At 40.4% G+C, this 22,675-nt stretch overlaps 7 protein-coding genes and 1 pseudogene across 7 annotated transcripts; 6 read left to right on the top strand and 2 right to left on the bottom strand.

The window, feature by feature from the left end:
- The first annotated feature begins 107 nt into the window (after positions 1–107).
- LOC146330882 (histone H2A-like) lies at positions 108–543 on the top strand. Its single transcript, XM_084710460.1, has one exon. It carries the CDS (start codon positions 108–110, stop codon positions 489–491), a length of 384 nt encoding a protein of 127 aa, XP_084566586.1. The 3' UTR covers positions 492–543.
- Positions 544–5,070: 4,527 nt separating this feature from the next.
- LOC146330881 (histone H1 pseudogene) lies at positions 5,071–6,332 on the top strand (annotated as a pseudogene).
- A 2,576-nt stretch (positions 6,333–8,908) lies between these two features.
- On the top strand, positions 8,909–9,339 carry LOC146330880 (histone H2B 1/2-like). The gene has a single exon (XM_084710675.1). The coding sequence runs from the start codon at positions 8,924–8,926 to the stop codon at positions 9,290–9,292; it is 369 nt and encodes a 122-aa protein (XP_084566801.1). The 5' UTR covers positions 8,909–8,923; the 3' UTR covers positions 9,293–9,339.
- A 1,541-nt stretch (positions 9,340–10,880) lies between these two features.
- On the top strand, positions 10,881–11,656 carry LOC146330879 (histone H4). Its single transcript, XM_084710638.1, has one exon. The coding sequence runs from the start codon at positions 11,102–11,104 to the stop codon at positions 11,411–11,413; it is 312 nt and encodes a 103-aa protein (XP_084566764.1). The 5' UTR covers positions 10,881–11,101; the 3' UTR covers positions 11,414–11,656.
- A 656-nt stretch (positions 11,657–12,312) lies between these two features.
- On the bottom strand, positions 12,313–12,779 carry LOC146330878 (histone H2B 3-like). Its single transcript, XM_084710524.1, has one exon. The coding sequence runs from the start codon at positions 12,730–12,732 to the stop codon at positions 12,364–12,366; it is 369 nt and encodes a 122-aa protein (XP_084566650.1). The 5' UTR covers positions 12,733–12,779; the 3' UTR covers positions 12,313–12,363.
- A 2,723-nt stretch (positions 12,780–15,502) lies between these two features.
- Positions 15,503–15,951, bottom strand: LOC146330877 (histone H2A-like). Its single transcript, XM_084710457.1, has one exon. It carries the CDS (start codon positions 15,934–15,936, stop codon positions 15,553–15,555), a length of 384 nt encoding a protein of 127 aa, XP_084566583.1. The 5' UTR covers positions 15,937–15,951; the 3' UTR covers positions 15,503–15,552.
- Positions 15,952–16,195: 244 nt separating this feature from the next.
- LOC146330876 (histone H3) lies at positions 16,196–16,764 on the top strand. Its single transcript, XM_084710401.1, has one exon. The coding sequence runs from the start codon at positions 16,307–16,309 to the stop codon at positions 16,715–16,717; it is 411 nt and encodes a 136-aa protein (XP_084566527.1). The 5' UTR covers positions 16,196–16,306; the 3' UTR covers positions 16,718–16,764.
- A 4,021-nt stretch (positions 16,765–20,785) lies between these two features.
- LOC146330875 (histone H4) lies at positions 20,786–21,360 on the top strand. The gene has a single exon (XM_084710549.1). It carries the CDS (start codon positions 20,995–20,997, stop codon positions 21,304–21,306), a length of 312 nt encoding a protein of 103 aa, XP_084566675.1. The 5' UTR covers positions 20,786–20,994; the 3' UTR covers positions 21,307–21,360.
- Positions 21,361–22,675: the final 1,315 nt, after the last annotated feature.

The following is a 22,675-nucleotide window of genomic DNA, read 5'->3' as shown; positions in this document are numbered from 1 at the left end:
CTAACGAAGCTCCGACCGTCCAGCGCGCGCTCCGCAGAGATATAACGGAGGGTTGTGTTGGTGTAGACTACAGTTTCCTTGAGTTGTATCTCTAGAAGTATCATAAAATGTCTGGACGTGGAAAGACCGGTGGTAAAGCCAGAGCTAAGGCAAAGACCCGCTCCTCTCGTGCTGGGCTCCAGTTCCCAGTCGGTCGTGTTCATAGACTGCTGAGGAAGGGCAACTATGCGGAGCGTGTTGGTGCCGGCGCCCCCGTCTATCTGGCGGCTGTGCTGGAGTACCTGACCGCTGAGATCCTGGAGTTGGCTGGAAACGCTGCCCGCGACAACAAGAAGACCCGTATCATCCCCCGTCACCTGCAGCTGGCTGTCCGCAACGACGAGGAGCTCAACAAACTCCTGGGTGGAGTCACCATCGCTCAGGGCGGCGTGCTGCCCAACATCCAGGCTGTTCTGCTGCCCAAGAAGACCGAGAAGCCCGCCAAGAAGTAAAGCTGCTGGATCCTCAACCAGACCCCAAAAAGGCTCTTTTAAGAGCCACACACTCTTCATAAAGTGCTGTGTTCGTTCATTTTCTTTACAAGTTTTAAACTTTGACAATATAGCTCAGACTGGTCAAGTTGTTTCTCAGTCATAATTCAAATTATTTAATATCTTAAGAAATTGTAAACATTTAACGCGGGATGACTTTGCAGTGTGACACATTAATTTTAGGATTGAAACCATTCCTAGAGTAATTCGATTACTAAATTCCGTTTAAATATATAATTTAAACAACTGTACAGCCCACTGTTTTGGGATGTGGGGGTTATTAAAGACCAGAGTACTGATGAGTGCCGACATTTAAATTTTGATGTAATTTATTATCACACGGCTGCAGCATCTCTCCTCTCTGCGTCAATGCAGCTCCTCCATACACACACGTACAGAACAGACACACACGTACAGTACAGACACACACATACAGTACAGACACACAGAGGAGGTCAGTGTGATTCTCTGACTCTGTCTGTATCTGATCTGTTGACTTTCTTCATCAGCAGGATGTTTTATAAAGACAAAAAGACTAAACCTAACTCACATTCTGTGTTTTTCCCTACATATTAATCCACCCATGATTCAGTTTTCACAGCAGCAGAGAAGCTGTGTGTGGAGGAGACTGTTGTTAATGACGAAGTTTATTACAACAGAAACTAACGTGATGGTTAATGACATCGACACCAACCAGATGCACTTATAAAATTAAACAACTGTATAAGGAAGCCTATACGTAAAACAGGAGAGTCTGTGTTTCTCTGTGAGAAACTTTCAGATCTTCTCACAGCAGAGTGAACAGGTGAGGGAGGAGAGGAGGGCAGACTGATCACTAATCAATCACTGATACCGTCGTCCTCTCGGACTGATTAAAAAAAATAAAAATGCCAAAATTGGTCACAAACCAAATGTTACACCCGCTCAAGTACTACTTTTTTTTTTTGAAGGACAGTCACAAAGGTAAGTGATAGCGAATATTTATTACAAAAATTCAGCTTCACAAATCAGTTTCTCTCACCATACCCGAATCCCAGCCTAACTCCCAATTATGCTAACAGAACAGAGGGGGGGGGGGGGGAGTTCCAGTACCAACACTACACTGCAATCCCTAAATGTCTGCACTCAAAAACAGTTAACACAGTTTACACACTATTTCACTGCACACTTGCACACCTCTCTAACAGCCTGACTGTGAGTAAACTGGGTACTGGTGATGAGGGGGAAGCAGCTGACAAAGGAAAAAAAAAACAAACAAACATGAATAAAGAAAAGAAAAAGAAACTAGTCCGTCCCACGGGCAACACCCATCTCTTTTTGCCCAGTACCGGCTCACTTGCCAGGACGGACTAGACAAAGGAAACCCTCAAAGAAACAAACCAACCAAACAAATGATTCCCGGCAAGAGCAGCGTATAGACCACTGATGCTCTGCAAGGAAACACATATCAACAATTATAAAACACTTTATTAAAAAAAAAAAAAAATAATAAAATTAAAATATGAAAACTACGACCAAACTTTAAAATACCTGGTATGCCGGTGCTCAACTTCCTTATAACTACCAGCCGCCTTCACCTAGCGGGGAGTAATACGCGCTAAACACGACATCATCAAACAACACTCACTCACCCACAAACAAACAAACAAACAAACAAACAAACAAACAAACAAACAAACAAACAAACAAACAAACAAACAAAATTCGCCTACCCGTTTTCCTGCAGCCCGTGTGGAATGAGGTGTGCACCTGCCTCATTCCACCGGCACAAACCAACAGCGGAACCTCTGTTCCTCCTACAGGTACATATATTTGTAGGGTCCCTGACTGGTGCACCTACCACCTGCCACACAAACCTGGGTGTCCACGCAAATAAAGTCTTTGTGTGAAACACTGCAGAGTTTAACATCGTGCTGTTTACAGACAGTCTGCTGTCTGTAGTTTGACAGAGAGACAGAGAGGGTCGTGTCTGGAAGGGAACCTTAGATCCGCGAAAGATCGCGCCAGTATGATTATTTTAATAGAAATAACAGCAACAGCTGACTTTAAAGCTGTGCTTAGTCGAAAAGTAACAACCTTCCCAGACATGTAGTGGAGTCAAAAGTACAATATTTGTCTTTGGAATGTAGTGGAGTGAAAGTTTAAAAAAAAACAAAAACAAATATTCAAGTAAAGTACAGATACTCAAAAAATGTACTTAAGTACAGATACTCAAATAAATGTACTGCAGGGGACAGTATAGTCCTCCACATGTGGACCACTGTTCTGTTAAAGTTCACTGTGAGGACATGAGGAGGAAAAGAGGGAAAGAACGAGAGACACAGAGAGTCAGTGTGTTTGATGAAGCCTTATTGTTTTGCTGCTAATCAATAATGAGGAAGACGTTTAGAAAACAAAACGTCAGATCTCCACACCGCGCGGGGGAGACAGAGATGCAGCTTCTCTGCTCCGAGCGCAGGATCAGCACCTTGGACAACACCGAGCGACGATCCTCACTGTTCTGCTTCTACAACTCATGAAGCTCAGCGGAAGTTCAATCAGAAAGACTTTCTTTTACGATGCCTTCATTCACAACTTTCATTTACTCTGTCACACTCCTCCTATTCCCTCGAATCAGCTGATTGTGAGTGTTCACCTTCCTTCTTTACTGGATTGTAAGATTTTGCCATGGTCGCGGTAGCCAGTCAATTTGCTGCTGACAAACTTTAAATCTTCTCTGTCTTTGCTCCATCGCTTGTCATCCAGTCAGTCGCGCGACCCTCCTCCACCCCTCTCTCCTCCAGTCATTGGACCCAGGTAACAGATGTTCACCTCGATCCTCCCCGACGCCTTCAGGTCCAGGCAGCAGGAGTCCGGAGCCACTTCACCTCACCAGTCTCTGCTTTGCACCTCATCACCACCACCACCACCAGTGTTTAGACACCGGGGGGTTCTCTTCACTACAGCTTCATCACCCCCCATTTATATATGTGCATATTGTTTTCACCAGGATGGGGTCTGACCGCCAAAGACTTTTCACATTACAAATTTCATGCACGTATCAATAAACTATTTCCTTTTACTCTTAGTCTCTCCTGATTGAAATTAAGTTGGTGATTTTAGAGGGAATATCCTCACCTTTTTTCAGATTGGTCAATAAAATAACTGATAATTAGATTACTGTGATTTAGGTGAGTCACGCAGGATGGCAGCAGTGGACTGAGGCAGTTTCTGTTTGACACAGGAAGAAAAGTAGAAATATGAAAAATGTCCGTGTGTCAGTTAACTGTTGTAAATATGGTCTATTATTAAAATGGGTAATTTAGTAATAAACAGGACTGTCCCGATTTTTTCAGGACATCTGGTCAGGTTAAAGACCAGTAGAGAGTCCTAAAGTGTGTCCTGTATTTCGACGTGCACACGCCCAGAGAAGTCAATTCAAAATATCACTTTGCTCTTTGTAGAATATCTGAGCTGCTGTTTTCATATTAGAAACTCTACATGAACAGACAACAGCTTGTTTCTCTGAGGGAAACTACAGAACAGAGTCCCGACATGTCAGTGCGTCATGACGCGGAGCGAAAGTACAGTAGATAACACAGTCATCACTGATAACATGACTAGACATGAAATATTTGAAATGTTTCAATCCCGGTTCTACCATGTAGAGCGCTTTATGACTTTGTTTTGAAAGGCGCTGTTTAAATAGAGTTTATAATTGTTATTTTTATTATTAATGAGCTCACACGTGTTGAACCTCTATGCTTCTTTTTGTCGGTTTTGATGCAGTCAGCAGCAGCTGAGTTTGTTGCAGATTTAAATCTTCTCCATAATATTGATCAGGTTGTTTATCCTGCAGTAATATTTCCACGCAAGCTTCAGATTTAATTAAATACTACAGCTTGGTGTAAAAAAATATTTATTCAGTATGAAAATTTAATACAAAGTATGGAATACTCAATACAAATTCAAAGTCAGCCAGTAGGCAGCAGAGCGATGCAATAACATCCTGCTGATGAAGAAAGTCAACAGATCAGAGACACTTTGTGACGAATATTAAAGGTGAAGAAGTACAATAATATAATTTGAATCATCTTTATTCAAAATCCACATTGGAACTGTGAAAAAAAAAATGAAAACACAAAAACAAACAGAAAAATACAGTGTAAAATGCAAAAATATGAAAATAAAATCAAACAATAACATGAAATAGGATTAAAATTGTGAATAAGAAATAACCTGGTAGAATAGCATCATGTCCTTCAAATATTGTATTTAATCTTTATTTCAAAGACAAATATTTTACATTCTTGTTTTTTGTTAAAAAACATTTCTTGGTTTGTGTAAATCACTAATAAAAGAAAAAAAAAAAACCCTTTGAAAAAACTTAATAATTAATGATTAATATGAATTTAATCTAAATAACATTGTGTGAACAATGATCTGCTGAGTTATTAAGTACATCTTCACTTTCTGTATCAGTAGAAAACAGTTTGGTGTGACATAATTATTTCTTAAAAAAAAAAAAATCAGCATGAATCAGTGAAGGTATTACATTTAAAACACATTGATTAATTAATAGTAGAACTATTGACAGTTGGTTGAAATGAAAAGTCGTCCTCAGCAGAAGAAAACAGCCACAGTGAGCAGCTCTGATACAAGTCTGCCACCAGCAGCCTCAGCCATCATCTGTGTGTTTGCTGCTACCAGAATAACTTGACTTTCTAACACAGTGATCATCAACAGATGCTTGTTTTTACTTGGAGTCTGTGAACAAACACGTGGAGCAGCTGAAAACGGCTTTTGATGGAGCTCGGATGCATTTTCAAACATTTTAGGAGAGAAATGAGTGAGAAAAGTGTCTGAGCAGCGCTGGACGCGGCGGTGAATGTGTGAGTTTTAGAGGCTCCTCAAAGAAAAAGCAGAGAGCATCAGAGCTCTGCATGACGTCAATATGAAGAGACACAAGTCCACTATCGACTCCTTCACTGTCAGCCTTCAGAACTTGTCCCACATTTAGTCTGGACTCTTTTATCGATGAAGAGAAAACACAAGTGACACGACATTCACACCGCACAGAGGAGCCACGGGCTGGGCTGAGTCTCCACGGTTCTCATGGTGTGTTTAAGTGCAGCCTCCAGCTCTGGACTCTTCATTAGTCCAGTCAGACTCTCGTATTGTCGTGATTAGGATCAGAATACTCAGAGAAAATGGCAGAAGTAGCTCCAGCTCCAGCCGCTGCCGCTCCGGCGAAGGCAGCCAAGAAGAAGACTCCCAAACCGAAGAGGACTGGTCCCAGCGTCAGTGAACTCATCATCAAAGCTGTGGCCGCATCCAAGGAGCGGAGCGGCGTGTCCGCGGCCGCCCTCAAGAAGGCTCTGGCCGCCGGAGGCTACGATGTGGACAAGAACAAGGTCCGCGTCAAGACCGCCATCAAGTCTCTGGTGGCGAAAGGGACTCTGGTCCAGACCAAGGGGACCGGGGCCTCCGGCTCCTTCAAGATGAGCAAGAAGGCGGCTGAGCCTAAAAAAGTCAAGAAGCCTGCAGCCAAGAAACCCGCTCCTAAAGTCAAGAAGGCCGCAGCCAAGAAACCCGCAGCGGCTAAAAAGCCCAAGACCGCAAAGAAGCCAGCAGCCGCTAAGAAGTCTCCGAAGAAGCCCAAGAAACCCGCAGCGGCCAAGAAAGCAGCCAAGAGCCCCAAGAAGGCCACGAAGAGCCCCAAGAAAGTGGCAAAGAAGGCCCCTGCAGCCAAGAAAGCCCCCGCGAAGAAGGCCGCCAAGCCCAAAGTTAAGAAGGCAGCACCCAAGAAGAAGTGAGCTGTTATGATTTTAAAGAAACTTTCACACAAAAGGCTCTTTTAAGAGCCACCCATCATCATTAAAGAGCACATTCCTGTTTTTATTGTTGCAATTCACGTCAAATATTACGATATTTGCGCCTGTTCTGCGCGCGGGAACGTGTTTACATGAGGTGGGGGTTGCCCTGGGTACAACTGCGCGCCAGTTTCGGTGCGCGCGCCTATGAATGAATAAACAGTTAAAAGATGGAGGGTCACATAATTTATACAAGACCTCAGCTGACATTTATGTTTACAGTCAACACCTGCAGGACATTATTTAGTCATTTATTTACTGAAGGTTTACAGAAGAGTAAACAACATGATGGAGGGAATTAAAACTGAAAAAAGTACAGCTACTGACAAGACTGAAAAGAATAACAATGTTAACAATAATAAGGCTTTACATGCTCGGACTTATTATGATTTATTTTGTGGCGTGTTATTCAACATGTAACCAATAATGACTGCATTATCTGCTGTACTTTCATCTCATGTAAACACTGATGGCTCTCCGTCATGACGCACTGACAGTTAAGGACCGTAGTTTCCGATATCATCAGCAAAAGCACATGATGAGTATTAGTTTAAATGACTTTTGTTGATGTTTTGAAAATTCGAGAGTCACGCATGTTTTCTATTTGTGATTGTGTCTATAATAAATTACAACCTGCAGTAAAGTCACTGCAGTTTTTTAAATAAAAAGAATACAACGATTTAAATGTGATATAATTTCTTGCGTGTTTTATTTCATCAAGTTGTCTTTGTCTTTATTAGGATCCCCATTAGCACTAGCATAAGCATAGCCTATTCTTCCTGGGGTCTACACACATACACACATTGACACTTATAGACACCACAACCACATAAACACAACAAACATAAAAGTTCATCTTTTAAATTTAGAGAAACAAATTGTCATTCAGTACAACATACGTTAAATCATAAACAGAATTATAAATCCATCATTATTGATCCAGATATCATAGAAACTTGATCCTTTCATATGCACACATTCATAATTCTTCATTATAAACATATAATCAGAATTACCTTAAATAATATTTATCCCTCCTGTGCCTCAACACATTGAAATCCAAGAACTGGGGTACAAAGACATTTCACATTCTCTGCTTTCACCATGGGTTTACATTTTATTTCTTACACCATTTCCCTCATCTATGTTTCCTTAAATAACTGTAAATATTGTTTTAACAAAATTTTAAAATGAACTTTAGTGTCCTCTTGAACAATATTTAATGGCAATGGATTCCACCTGACCATGTCTCTGTACATGACCGTTTTGACCGTAAGTTCAAGCACCTTAATGGACACCAGAGTAGAATCCTGAGAGTCTCCGAACTTTGGGTTTACAGAATAAAATCTGCCTGGAGTAAAATTCAACAATGTAGAATTTTAGAGACTTTTTGTTTTATTATTTTGGAAGACTAAATAATTATTCTGACAGACTAAATACTTATCATGAGACACTAATTACTATTTTAAGAACAAAATAATTGTTAAGAAATACAAAGTCATTGTCTTAAAACATTAATTATGTTGAAACAATCAATTATAAGTTTGAGATACAAAATCATTTTCAGACACTAAATTATTTCCCCCCCCCCAAAAAATGTATAATTGTTCTGAAGTCCTGAATTATTTTGAGATACTAAATCACTATTTGAAGACACAAAATCATTATTTTTGAAAACATAATAATTTAGAAATACTAATTCATTATTTTATGACAAAGATTTATAGTTTTGAATCACTAAATAATTATTTTGAGATACTAAAATAATTATTTAGCCGAGTCAGTATTTATCACATTTATTAAATAATACAAAAATATGAATATTGCTCACCATTAAGACTTGTATTACCTTCACATTTGTATATAAATGTCTAACACACCAGAGGTGTTTCACACAACTAGTCGTTTAGGAGCCAAATGCCAAGATGTTACTGACATTTCCAAATAATTGTTTTTATTAATTCCTAATTTAGTTTTTTTGTTTTTGTTTTTTTTTGTTTTCTTTACGTTTATTTACCAATTGTGTAATATTTAAAACAAGAAAAAGGTGTAGTAGTTTCAAAATGTGGTCTTGTGTTGGTGGTTTGCATCTTGAATGTTTTTGTGTTTGCACTGTATTGTACTTAATTGAAACATCTTTGGAACAACAAAGCAAGAGGGTCTTTGTTATGGCACATGTGCAGTGTTCAGTACATACACAGTTTTATATGTAAAAGACACATCTGAGTATTGTGCATCAAAGCCTGAGAGATCTAGCATGAACAACCACTGACTTACTGATGCTCAAATAAAAAGTGTTCCTATCAACCCCAGTCTCCCCTATTACATACGAACGCATGTATCAGTGATTATTGATGCTTCGTTACTTTTTTGGAGGGGGTTTAGAGGGGCTCTCTATTCTGGCACATGCGCAGTCTCGAGCACAACTCAGCCAATCCTGTGTGAGCAACAACACACCACACTTTGCCTCCTGCACGTACATATAGAGCGTCCTGACCACTACTACTTTATTCGTTTTAGGAGATCACATCCGAAGCGACCATGCCTGAACCAGCGAAAGCACCGAAGAAGGGCTCAAAGAAAGCCGTCTCTAAAGCTACCAAGACCGGCAAGAAGAGGAAGAGGACCAGGAAGGAGAGCTACGCCATCTACGTGTACAAGGTTCTGAAGCAGGTCCACCCCGACACCGGCATCTCCTCCAAGGCCATGGGCATCATGAACTCGTTTGTGAGCGACATCTTTGAGCGCATCGCCGGTGAGGCCTCCCGTCTGGCTCACTACAACAAGCGCTCCACCATCACCTCCAGGGAGATCCAGACCGCCGTGCGCCTGCTGCTGCCCGGTGAGCTGGCCAAGCACGCCGTGTCTGAGGGAACAAAGGCTGTGACCAAGTACACCAGCTCCAAGTAAAGCTGCTTCACTCAGTTCAACAACACAAAGGTCCTTTTCAGGACCACCTACTACTTCTATAAAGAGCTGCGATCCTGCTTCTTTTCCATGTTTTTATTATACATTTTATTTAACTTGTTTATGCTTTTCCAGATTTTTGCAATGTTCTGTAGTAGTTTACTCCAAAATGTCAGTGATAGTCTCGATCCTGATTCTCCACTATCACAACTGTGTACATTATCGACATTTTTTAATTCACACACCACCTGTATCATTATCAATAAAGATGCGAATAAATATTAGGAACAAAATGCAAAATTGTGGCACTCAAATTGGAACAATGTTTGATTTTCGTAAGCAACTTTTAGACATAAAACAATACGACAGCTTGTCTTTTTCTATACAAGAAGTGTGCAGTATGTAATAGGGGAGACTGGGGTTGATAGTAACACCTTTTATTTGAGCATCAGTAAGTCGGTGATTGTTCATGCTAGATCTCTCAGGCTTTAATGCACAGTACTCAGATGTGTCTTTTACATATAAACCTATTGGACGTCACAGATCATGTGTGTTAATGTGACGTATGAGCAGTTCCATTTTTACTCTTTAACTAAAACAAATTTTCAGTAAGTGAATATTAATAAAACTTAATAATAAAACTACATTGAAAAAAATCATTGACAAAATTAAATGGATTTGAAACAAAAAGACGGTTAACATTTTTAGATGTACACATCTGGAAATTATCACAACAATTAATGAAGTAATCAATTATGACATCAATCACCATCTATTTTGATTGCATAATTTTTTCAAAAAAAATAAGTCAAAATTCTCTGATTTCACCTTTTTAAATGTGAATATTTTCTGCTTTCTTTAATCCTTAGTTCAGACTTTTCTTCACATTTGGTGGACAAAAATGTGGCTCACCGGTGAATTCAAGTAGGACAGTGTGTCATTTTACCAAATAATTTAAACCTCTCAACAATTGGTATGTAGTCTGAACTTTTAGATGGTCACTCAACACTCAACAATTGGTATGTAGTCTGAACTTTTAGATGGTCACATCAGCAGAAACACAGCAGAAACACGATATACAGATATGACGACTTGTGTTTTCCTGCACAAAAAATACAAAATAAATGGTTCATGACTTCAAACTAAACAAAAATCATAAATGCAGGAAAACTGACAGGTGGGTGTTTCCTACTTTAAATCTTTTCGGTTTTTAACAATTTAATCACGCGTAATGAAGTGTTATATATCAAAAACCACAAAAAAAAAGTTTAGAGCGTTTGTGCTATTTTAAACATCATCTTGCACTTTTTTATTGTTAAATTCCAATAAAAAAATAATAAAAAAGACAATCAAGCCAGTAGCTGTTTATCACCCAGTTGTTCTAGTAAGTTAGAAGTGTCAGTCAGGATGTCGGTTGCTGCTCCACAGAGCTCAGCCACAGCTCAGGTTCAGCACCTGGACAGAGACAGCAGCTATCTGCTCTGATGCTGTCAGTTCAGAACCTCGGACAGCGACCAAATAAAGAAAAAAAACACACTGTCAATGTTTTTCTCAACAAGACAACGAGAAACAACAACAACAACAACAGTCAGAAAGCAACATTACTGAGTGATCTACACAGTCACACCGTGACTGTTGAAACTGGACTTTAGTCCAGCAGGTGGCGCTGCCAAAGAGTTAATCATCAACCGCCATGAAGGACAAAGAAGAACAGACCAGCCTCTATTTTCTATCACGTCCTCAATGAAGATTTAAATGAACGGTGTTACGTCGTGTTTGGTACATTGACTGTCTACTGTCTGAATTATCAGGATGTCTGGCAGAGGAAAAGGAGGTAAAGGACTGGGGAAAGGAGGCGCTAAGCGTCACCGTAAAGTTCTCCGTGATAACATCCAGGGAATCACCAAGCCCGCTATCCGCCGTCTGGCTCGTCGTGGTGGAGTGAAGCGCATCTCCGGTCTGATCTACGAGGAGACTCGCGGTGTGTTGAAGGTTTTCCTGGAGAACGTCATCCGTGATGCCGTCACCTACACCGAGCACGCCAAGAGAAAGACGGTGACCGCCATGGATGTGGTGTATGCTCTGAAGAGACAGGGACGCACTCTGTACGGCTTCGGAGGTTAAAGTTCTGGGTTCACCCTTTAGTAAAAACACAAAGGTCCTTTTAAGGGCCACACACTCTCTCTGAAGAGCTGGATTTCTACCAGATTATATGTATTGTGACTAAAGCTGATTCAGGACCATTATTTATTTCTGTTAAACAATAGAAAACTTGTGATACACCAACCACCAAATGCAGTTATATACGTTCAGTTATGTCAATGTCTGTAAAAACGCATAATTGTAAATAAGGTAGAATTGATGAAGTGGATTATGTCAATGTTGTGGCTTTGCATTGAAAAGAAAATGAACACTGTAAAAAATGACTAGTAATATTTACTACTAATACGTTAACACTTACTACTTTACAATTAGAGATTGTAAAGTAGTAAGTGTTAACGTAAGTATCTGTGAGAACTGGAATCATTTAAGTAAATCCTACATATGCCATGTAATAAGTAAACTGTGTGGGAAGAGTGAGTTTTATGTATTTTCACGTAATATTCAAAGGTTTCATAGTCATTGAAATGGACTTAGAAATACCAAGTAGGTTTTAATTGTGCTGCATGTTTTGAACTCGCGCATACAGGACGCTTCGTTGTCCGCCAAAACACATGATAAAAAAAAATATTTGCCATTATCGCACATCACGTATCACCGTAGCGTAATTTTACTACGGTCACTAAACGCAGCATCCCTGTGGACTTGGGTCTTGAATCCCTGGGGTACGTCGGACAGGCACAGGCTGTGAGCTCCGCCATCGTTCATTATTATGCTGTTTGAAGCATGCAAAGAAGTTTGCAACATTGTTGAGTTTCAAATAAACACTGAAGTGAAGTTGCACACCCAAAATCAAATACATGATAAAAACAAATACATAATGAAATATGAAAGAAGCAGGATCACAGCTCTTGGTAGAAGTGTTGTGTGGTCCTGAAAAGGACCTTTGTGTTGTTGAACTGAGTGAAGCAGCTTTACTTGGAGCTGGTGTACTTGGTCACAGCCTTTGTTCCCTCAGACACGGCGTGCTTGGCCAGCTCACCGGGCAGCAGCAGGCGCACGGCGGTCTGGATCTCCCTGGAGGTGATGGTGGAGCGCTTGTTGTAGTGAGCCAGACGGGAGGCCTCACCGGCGATGCGCTCAAAGATGTCGCTCACAAACGAGTTCATGATGCCCATGGCCTTGGAGGAGATGCCGGTGTCGGGGTGGACCTGCTTCAGAACCTTGTACACGTAGATGGCGTAGCTCTCCTTCCTGGTCCTCTTCCTCTTCTTGCCGCTCTTGGTGGCTTTAGAGACGGCTTTCTTTGAGCCCTTCTTCGGTGCTTTCGCTGGTTCAGGCATTTTCGCTTCCAACCAAACTGACTGGTCAAACGAGTGACTTGAGAGCGATCAAGAGGCTCTATATGTATGTGCATGAGGTGAAGAGTAGTGGGCTGTTACTCACACAGGATTGGCTGACTTGTGCTCCAGACTGCGCATGTGCCAGAACAGAGAGACCCTCTAAAGCCCCTCCAGAAGTAATGAAGCATCCTGTCATCACCGATGCATGCGTTTGTACATAATAGGGGAGACCGGGGTCGTTAGTGACACTTTTTGTTTGACCGTCAGTAAGTCGGTGGTTGTTGGTGCTCGATCTCTCAAGCTTTGATGCACATCGCTCAGATGTGTCTACTACATATAAAACTCTATTGGACGTCTCATCACAGATTATGTGTGTTAATGTGACATATGAGCAGGTCCATTCTCACAACCTGCCCCACCGCTGGGGTGGGTTGAAACATGAGCTGGTGATAGATGTCACAATGAGAGGAAATGTGCTGATTTAAGATCCACATGTATGAAAGAACTTTATTTTTAAGGATGAAGAATAAACAGTTTTGAACAAAAAGCACCAAAAAAGTTACAACTAAAGCATCAAAAACAAGAGACTAAAATGTGACTTAAACTCACTGATATTTTCAGTAAGTGAATATGATTAAAACTAATAATAATCAACTGTAGCAGCTAACAGAGTCAGTTTCTTCGGGGCTGTGGTCAGATCTGCAGACTGGGGAAAATTGTGACATGTAACCATTTGCAGCAAAGTCACTGAGACAACTTGCCTCAGAGTCACATGTGTTGTTGTTCGCTACATCACAAAGTAGCTTTAATATATGACTTGAATTTAGGTATCAAAATACACACTTACTCTGCACTATACTGTATAAAAACAATATCATTGACCGCACTGATTTATGAAAGGTTTATTACATAAATGTTGCATTTTAGTTCTTGTTTTTTTTTTCTTTTTATATGATTGAAAATTCTGAAAATTGTTCTCACCTCAGATCACATTTATTGCATGTCAAGAGAAAAATGATTTGTCAACGGTGGTTTTGGAGATATAACTTGTGTCAACGTAGCCATGTGACAAGAAGCCCAACTCTCCCCTACTCGAAAAAAACGTCATGAAAAATGTCCTCCTTCCTCGGGCGCATTTTGATGAATTTGACTCCTGACGGATTTTATCCTGTAACGTTTTCTTAATTTGTTGAAAGGAAATTCGGGTGTCTATTCTGGTTGCGGCTAAAATGCACCGAGTTCTTTTCCTTGTTAGTTATTTTTTGTGTAGTTGTAGAAGTGTTTTTGAAAGAGTCGACGGCTGTTTGTCTGAAGGTCTACATGTTGTTTATTCTTCCTCTGTATTTCTCCAGGCAGATTTATAGTGAATTTGACTCATTGTTGATTTTCCTCTGTAAATCCAAAATGTTGTTATTTCTGAAATAAACAGGAAAGAAAATAGAGCACATTTAAATCTTTATTTTTATTTTATTTAAAGCGCTGCAGTGACTTGACTGCAGACGGTAATTCATTATGGACAAAATGACAGAGGAAAAAACATGGTGACTACTGGATGTTGAAAACATCCAGAAAAGTCATTAAAGCAAACTAATCATCTGTTTCTGGAATAATATTTCAGCGAGTGTATTCATATTAGAAAGTGCGGGGAAGAGACAGCAGGACGTTTTCTCTGGTGAACTTTGAGTGCGTCATGACGGACAAACTTCCGTGGGATCAAAGTAGAGTAGATAATCCAGTCACGAGTGAGAAGATGTTGAATAAAAGACCACAACATCAATTGTAATGAGCTCATATATGTTAGACCGATTTAAGTGTAATTAAGTGTTTGAACTTTTTAACTGAACATGAAATATTTGTAGTTGTAGAACCCAAATAAAACACATTTATAACACTGACATCGTCATTTCCATCACAGTATGTCTTTTCCTCCCTGAATCTGCATTTTATCCAGTGTGGTGGAAATGAGGGTGACCCAAAGGGACAGCTGTTCTTTTTATGAAAAAAGACATAAAATACTAATAGTTCTTACAACACATGATACATTTCACTAAAATGGACGGTTTTTATTAGATCAAGGTTCAATTTTAAAATAATGCAGAGTTGGATGTCTTTGAGACAAAAAAAAAATCACACGTTAAAGGCCACTTTTTATATCAGAAAAATAATGACTGATTTACCATTATTTTTTGTAGGTTTGTTTTAATGTCAAGTGTGACAAAAAGAAAAAATGCTAAATGCGTGTTTTTTTTAATATATTGCAAAAGTTGAAGAAGCGCTTGTCACAAGAAAGTTACAAAGTGATTTACAGAGCAGAGAGTGAAACATTTGAAATATTGAATTTCTTCATGTTGTGTTGTTCAACATGTTGTGAGTAATGACTGTATTATCTACTGTACTTTGACTCCGCGTCATGACGCACTGACAGTTGTGGACTGTAATGTAGTTTCCCTCAGAGAAAACGTGTTGTCTGTTGCGTTTGATTTGTCATTTTAGTAATAATTGTAACAGTTGGTGTTTTCACTGACTGGACTGTTAAATGACGGATAGTTGGCGTTACTTGATCGATGACGGAGAGAACAGCCGCTACTGCGAGAGGAAATGAAAAGAAAGTTGTTGTAAACTCCTGCAGCTTCATGAAGATGATGTGTGGTGAAAAGCCACTGTGGTTGTAAATGATTTCCTGAGTTCCACAACATTAGTAAGACATGGTGAAAGTTCCAGTGTGTTTGTGTGCATGAGACATAAGACAGAGCTCTTTATGAGGAGAGTGTGTGGCTCTGAAAAGAGCCGTTTTGGGGTCTGGTTGAGGATCCAGCAGCTTTACTTCTTGGCGGGCTTCTCGGTCTTCTTGGGCAGCAGAACAGCCTGGATGTTGGGCAGCACGCCGCCCTGAGCGATGGTGACTCCACCCAGGAGTTTGTTGAGCTCCTCGTCGTTGCGGACAGCCAGCTGCAGGTGACGGGGGATGATACGGGTCTTCTTGTTGTCGCGGGCAGCGTTTCCAGCCAACTCCAGGATCTCAGCGGTCAGGTACTCCAGCACAGCCGCCAGATAGACGGGGGCGCCGGCACCAACACGCTCCGCATAGTTGCCCTTCCTCAGCAGCCTGTGAACACGACCGACTGGGAACTGGAGCCCAGCACGAGAGGAGCGGGTCTTTGCCTTAGCTCTGGCTTTACCACCGGTCTTTCCTCGTCCGCTCATTGTTGGATACTTTCCGAAGTCGAGACTAACAGAAACTGAAGACCAGACAGTCAAACCCCAATTATATGCTCAGGGAGCGCGCGCGGACGGGGTCTGGGGTCCGTCAGACCAACCACAGCAGAGCCTCCAGCAGAGGTCGACCGCTCTGGATTGTGGCGGACTTTTTGAACAGATTTCTCCCCAATCAGCAGCAGAGATTCGGGCGGTGGGTCGCCCCTCCTGTCGGTGCTGAGCTCCAAGAGGAGCCCCTCACCAATCAGGAGGCGGAGGTCTGGCGCAGCGTCACTGATCACAGCCGGTCAGACAGTTTAAGAGCAGCGTGTCTCTCCTCTCTACTCTACTTTACTCTTGTTGAGAGAGAGAAGAAAGGATGGCAAGAACCAAGCAGACTGCTCGTAAATCCACCGGAGGCAAAGCTCCCAGGAAGCAGCTGGCCACCAAGGCTGCCCGTAAGAGCGCCCCGGCCACCGGCGGCGTCAAGAAGCCTCACCGTTACAGGCCCGGTACCGTGGCTCTGAGAGAGATCCGTCGTTACCAGAAATCCACCGAGCTGCTCATCCGCAAGCTGCCCTTCCAGCGCCTGGTCAGAGAGATCGCTCAGGATTTCAAGACCGACCTGCGCTTCCAGAGCTCCGCTGTCATGGCTCTGCAGGAGGCCAGCGAGGCTTACCTGGTCGGACTCTTTGAGGACACCAACCTGTGCGCCATCCACGCCAAGAGAGTCACCATCATGCCCAAAGACATCCAGCTGGCCCGTCGCATCCGCGGAGAGAGAGCTTAAACTATCTGCTGCTGCTCCACAAACACAACGGCTCTTTTAAGAGCCACCTCACTTTCTCAAGACACTCTTCCTCTGCTGCTCTGCGATTTAGTGATTTTATGTCTTTTATTGTTTTCCTTCAATTCTTGTTTTTTGCACATTCAAGACAAACAAACTACTTCTGTTTCTTTGTTTCGTTTGTGCATTTGCTTGACATGGAAAGGAACATATTAAACGGTAAACAAGTCATTAGTTTGTATTTTAAAAGAAATCTTGGACATTCAAACTTGCTTAATTTTATGCATTTATTTCTTAGAAATAAATGCATAAAATTAAGCAAGTTTCTCCACCTTACTTTCTCTGAAGACATTCTTCATATATATGCCTTTACTATTATTTGGTACGTGATTTAGAGCATCTAATATTTATCAGTTTATCTTCTGACCAACAATATGAGAAACAATTTCCACTCCTTTTTGATGAATGGTCTCTTTTGTCTCGTTTGCACTCTGTACTGACTGGATAATCCAGCTGGTGGCGCTCACAGGGACATTTTTCATATGTGGATTATTCAATAAAACGGTGGAAAATGTTACTTACTTTATCAGTCACTAAAGTCCTTAAAGTTAACTTAATCACATTAATTATATGTTCAATAAATGAAGAGTCATTATGATTAAAAAGCTTTTATCAAATGTTCAATATTGAACTTTAGTAATTCATTTGAAATGGCAAGCTCAAATATTTTTTTTATTTTCATTTTGAAATCTTTTTAAATGATGTTTAAAGAAACAGGGTGCAGCAAGGGTCAACATGAAAAGACAAAAGGACATCAACAACACAACAATAAAATTAGATACAAAAGATAAAACCACATACTAGTTCAAGGAAATGGAAGCTTCATATCAAATACATATTTAGTGTTGTTTACATCAGTCCTTCCTATCAGACTGGGTGATTTAATTTGGGCAAATTCTAGATTTTTAACTGCAGTCCAGCTTTTAAAGAGCATCTAAAGTGTGTGTATTGTTTTACTGATGATAGGAAACAATGAGATCGTCTGTTATCTCAGTCTAAATTTATTCCTTATTCATAAAATATTAAACGTGTATATTTTTTCAATAACACACATCAAGATAATATAAGGTGATGCAGAAAATGGCAGTGAACTTGTGAGGCTCCTGTCCTCTGTGCTGTAATTTAAAGTCTCAGTGGCTGCATGACTTACTGACTGAACACACAGTCTCCTGGAATAAATATTATTCAAGACAAAATCAAGATTATTGTAGACTTTTTAACAAGTTCAAATAAGGGAGGGCTCTTTATTTCATAACACTGATAAAAAAAATGCTTAACAAACTTGCCTGAGACTCTGTCTCTGCCTTTCATAGCAAGAATTAAAGGATTTCTGTCTGGAGAAGATACAGAAAAACTTGGTGTGCACTGTGTCCGGTGGTGGGTGGGACCAAACAAGGACGGGATGCAGGTGCATTGCTGATATCTTCAGCATTTGACAGACAGATTGCACATACAGTTGGAGGAAATGCCATGCATGTTGATAGTCCTAAAGCCAACCCACTAACATTTTCATCTCGTCTCGTCTCGTCAACGAAAACAACAGATACGTCTCGTCATATTTTCGTCATCAAAGAGCTAACTTTAGCTCGTCACCGTCTCGTTTTAGTCATGAAAAAAAAGGTGCGTTAACGAAATCATTTGGTTATCGTCATCGTTAACGAAAACAACACTGATACATACGTGTGTGTGTGTGTGTGTGTGTGTGTGTGTATAAAAACTCAAGCCCCAGCCAATGACATATTTCTTTTTGTCCTCCAGAAAGTCACACAGAGACAGGGTCAGTGCAGTGCTGCCATCTGGTGGAGACTCATTGAAATCACTCTGATTTCATTTTAACCCCCCTGTTATGAGCAGGTGGATGGATAAATATGACTGATCAGTTTATTAATTTGTCCTTCAGTGTGTTTATATTTTTAAGTTGTTCTAGTAAGCTAGAAGTGTCAGTCAGGATGTTGGTTGTTGCCAGAGCCGGCCCAAGCCTCCATGGGGCCCTAAGCAAAATTTGATTTTGGGGCCCTCTATTTCTGCCAGTAATATTGATTGTTGATCATTCACACACCTACTACAGTATTAACTTATTGCGCCTGACATGTCTTTACCCATTTACGGGGGTGGCCTAGGTAATAACATAAATAATACCAATGCAACCATACAAATAAGACCAATGAATGACTGATGAATGATGTTCAGGATGCCACATATGGTTTTTAATCTTAAAATGTAGCACATTAAGCTACAAGAGCGACCTAAAACAAACTGTGTTTGCTGTAAAAGTGTCATCTGGCACAACAATGTCCAAAAATTTGTAGTGCAACAACAACAATAAAGTGCAACAACAAATAAAATCACTTAAATGTATAAAAATAATAACAAATTCAATTCAGTCCTGTCTAAATCTGAGAGGAAAGAAGGCCACTCAGCTGGATCAACTGGCGGAGCTGATGATGATCCATGGTGCGAAGGGGACGCTGTGGTGGAAATTGCTGAGGAAGTGACCAAAGAAATACAATGGTTAAAAAAGAAAGACTGATAAGGACATTAAATTACAGTTTTGGACATAATTATTAATTTCTGAATGTTCTGCAGTACAATGAGCAATTATAAAAAGTGTTTTGCTGTTAACTTACCAGGTAAATCAGCTGTGGTTGCAGACACAGAGGGAACAGTGGGCACAGAGGATGGGCATGTGAGACAAGGCTCTGTAGAGGATGGAGATGGACCTAAGAAAAACAACAACAACATCAACAGCAAGCCATGTTAGATGTCATATTTGATGTTGCTTACTTTTTTTTATATAAAAAAACCTAAAAGTTTAAAATCTTATATCAGTATGACTTTGCTTGTAATAAGAAAAACTCTGCCAGTGAAACAACTGAAATTTACTACAGAAATTTGGAAATAATATGCGTTTGTCTAAAAAAGTCCCTCATTATATGATAATATCTTAAATTAAATCTTATTGGGATAATTTGACAATTACATGAAAGGAGTTTTGCTGTTAAATTACCAGGCAAATCAGCTGTGGTCGCAGACACAGAGCCTGAGGGGACAGTGGGCACAGAGGATGGGGGCTCTGTAGAGGATGGAGATAGACCTAAGATGAAATACATACATTAATATACACACATATTAATGAGATACTTTCACTAAATTAATTTCGCTTCAGGTGTAATTCTTATACTTAGAAATTAAATGTACTGTGTAGTGTCAGTCTTTGCCTGACCTGATGTATTTCCCACAGTTGGGCCTGACGATGTGGACTGGCACTGGGGATATAGGGCCAACCCTGAGAATCTCTAAGTTAAAGCTCAGACACAAATACTAATACATTACTGTAGTATGAATTTTAAGCTATAGCTAACAGACCAGCTGAAAGATAAATCTAGCCATCTATCTAGCTATTATGTTATTCACAAATCTCTTTGATTAACATTCCATAATATGCAATCATACCTTTATCTTGGCGTTTTTTCTCTTCTTCCTCTTTCTTCCTCTTTCTTTTCTCTGCTCCTGAAGGATATGTCCTTTTTTGTGACATTGTTTTGCCCCACAACTACCTGCGCTATGCTCAGTGCACATTGCACAGCAGGAGACACATAACGGTAGCGGGGCTTTGACATAGAACGGCAGTAAGAATCATAGGCATACATCAGCAGCAGCACTAAAAAAATGACTTTATTTTATTTCATTTTATTTTTACAATAATATATATATTTTTTTTTTTTTTTTTTTTTTTTTTTTTTATTGTTTTTGGGGGCCCCCTATTGGCTGCGGGGCCCTAAGCAGGTGCTTAGTTCGCTTATGCCTTGGGCCGGCTCTGGTTGTTGCTCCACAGAGCTCAGCAGCAGCTCAGGTTCAGCACCTGGACAGAGACAGCAGCTATCTGCTCTGATGCTGTCAGTTCAGAACCTCGGACAGCGACCAAATAAAGAAAAAAACACACACTGTCAATGTTTTTCTCAACAAGACAACGAGAAACAACAACAACAACAACAGTCAGAAAGCAACATTACTGAGTGATCTACACAGTCACACCGTGACTGTTGAAACTGGACTTTAGTCCAGCAGGTGGCGCTGCCAAAGAGTTAATCATCAACCGCCATGAAGGACAAAGAAGAACAGACCAGCCTCTATTTTCTATCACGTCCTCAATGAAGATTTAAATGAACGGTGTTACGTCGTGTTTGGTACATTGACTGTCTACTGTCTGAATTATCAGGATGTCTGGCAGAGGAAAAGGAGGTAAAGGACTGGGGAAAGGAGGCGCTAAGCGTCACCGTAAAGTTCTCCGTGATAACATCCAGGGAATCACCAAGCCCGCTATCCGCCGTCTGGCTCGTCGTGGTGGAGTGAAGCGCATCTCCGGTCTGATCTACGAGGAGACCCGCGGTGTGTTGAAGGTTTTCCTGGAGAACGTCATCCGTGATGCCGTCACCTACACCGAGCACGCCAAGAGAAAGACGGTGACCGCCATGGATGTGGTGTATGCTCTGAAGAGACAGGGACGCACTCTGTACGGCTTCGGAGGTTAAAGTCCTGGGTTCACCCTTTACTAAAAACACAAAGGTCCTTTTAAGGGCCACACACTCTCTCTGAAGAGCTGGATTTCTACCAGATTGTTAAAGATACAAGAACTTCAGGCTATGGCAAGCTGTCTTAATATTTAAAAGTTAGGCTGGATATGTATTGCAGATATCTGTAATTCACTTCTTCCTATTCAAAAATAACATTTCAGATATCCACAAAGTAATTCTTTCTATACCCAATTATCATTTCAGATATCCACAATGTAATTTTTACTAGGACAAATGACGTCACTTTCCCCATTCATGTGTATGGGGTTTCTCATTACAGATATCCGTAATTAAATTGCAGATATCCACAACTCGCATTGCAGATATTTACATATGAATTATAGATATCCCTAATTCCATTTAAAGATATCTCCAAATGCTCTCAATTCAAGATATCTTTGTTTTTCGAGATATCTTAAAATGAGTTTTACCTAGCTAGAATTACATTGTAGATATCTTGAGTTGGAATTACGAGTAGTCAAAATTATGTTGTAGATATCTCTAGTTGGGATTATGGATAGTCATAATTCAGATGTAGATATCTATAATCGGGTTGTGGATATCTTGGAAGGGATTTTATCTTTTACCTGCAATCTATCTAGTCAGAATGTAATTGCAGATATCTTGTATTGGAGTTTTGACAAGGCGAAATGACATTGCAGATATCTGTAAAAGTGGGAGACGGGAGCAAGTGGGTGGTAGGAGCGGCTTGTATGGCCATAGGGCTTCCTGTTCAATCAATCAAAACCCTTCAAACCAAATTCCTTGGCGATAAACTCGTTCTATTTCGTGGCATTTTCTGACAACCTTGTCCACAACAGCAACCGCCATTTCTTCTACTTTTTCTTCTTCATGTGCATTTCTTCTTCTAACACTGTTTAATTGTTTTGTTTACTGAGCCAGTATCCAATGGAATGAGCAACGAATGGGAAGCCTCGCATGAGCAACGTCTTGCACAACAATTCTGACTAATTACGCTTGAGATATCTTTAATTTTCATTCCGCCTAGTCAAAACTGAATTACAGATATGTGTAATTGTCATTTAGAATGTGTGACGAGTCGAGAGTCGGTTTAAGTGACGTCATTTCGGATATCTGCAATTCTGTTTTGACTAGTCAAAATTAAATTGCAGATATCTCTAAATGTACCTTTGACTAGTCAGAATGAAGTTATAGATACCTTGAATAAAAATACTTACTAGTAACAATATAATTACGACTAGTCAAAATGAAATTATTGGTATCTATAATATTAATTCCGGATAGTCAAATTTAGCTATTAAATGTGAAAACGGCTTCTTTACTAATTTTAAAAACACGAAATATA

The sequence above is a fragment of the Lutjanus erythropterus genome, chromosome 3 (assembly GCF_056507025.1).
Source record: "Lutjanus erythropterus isolate fLutEry1 chromosome 3, fLutEry1.hap2, whole genome shotgun sequence".
Classification (NCBI taxonomy): Eukaryota; Metazoa; Chordata; class Actinopteri; order Lutjaniformes; family Lutjanidae; genus Lutjanus; species Lutjanus erythropterus.
Note: the sequence above shows the minus strand (reverse complement) of the source record. Positions and strands in the feature narration are given on the sequence as shown.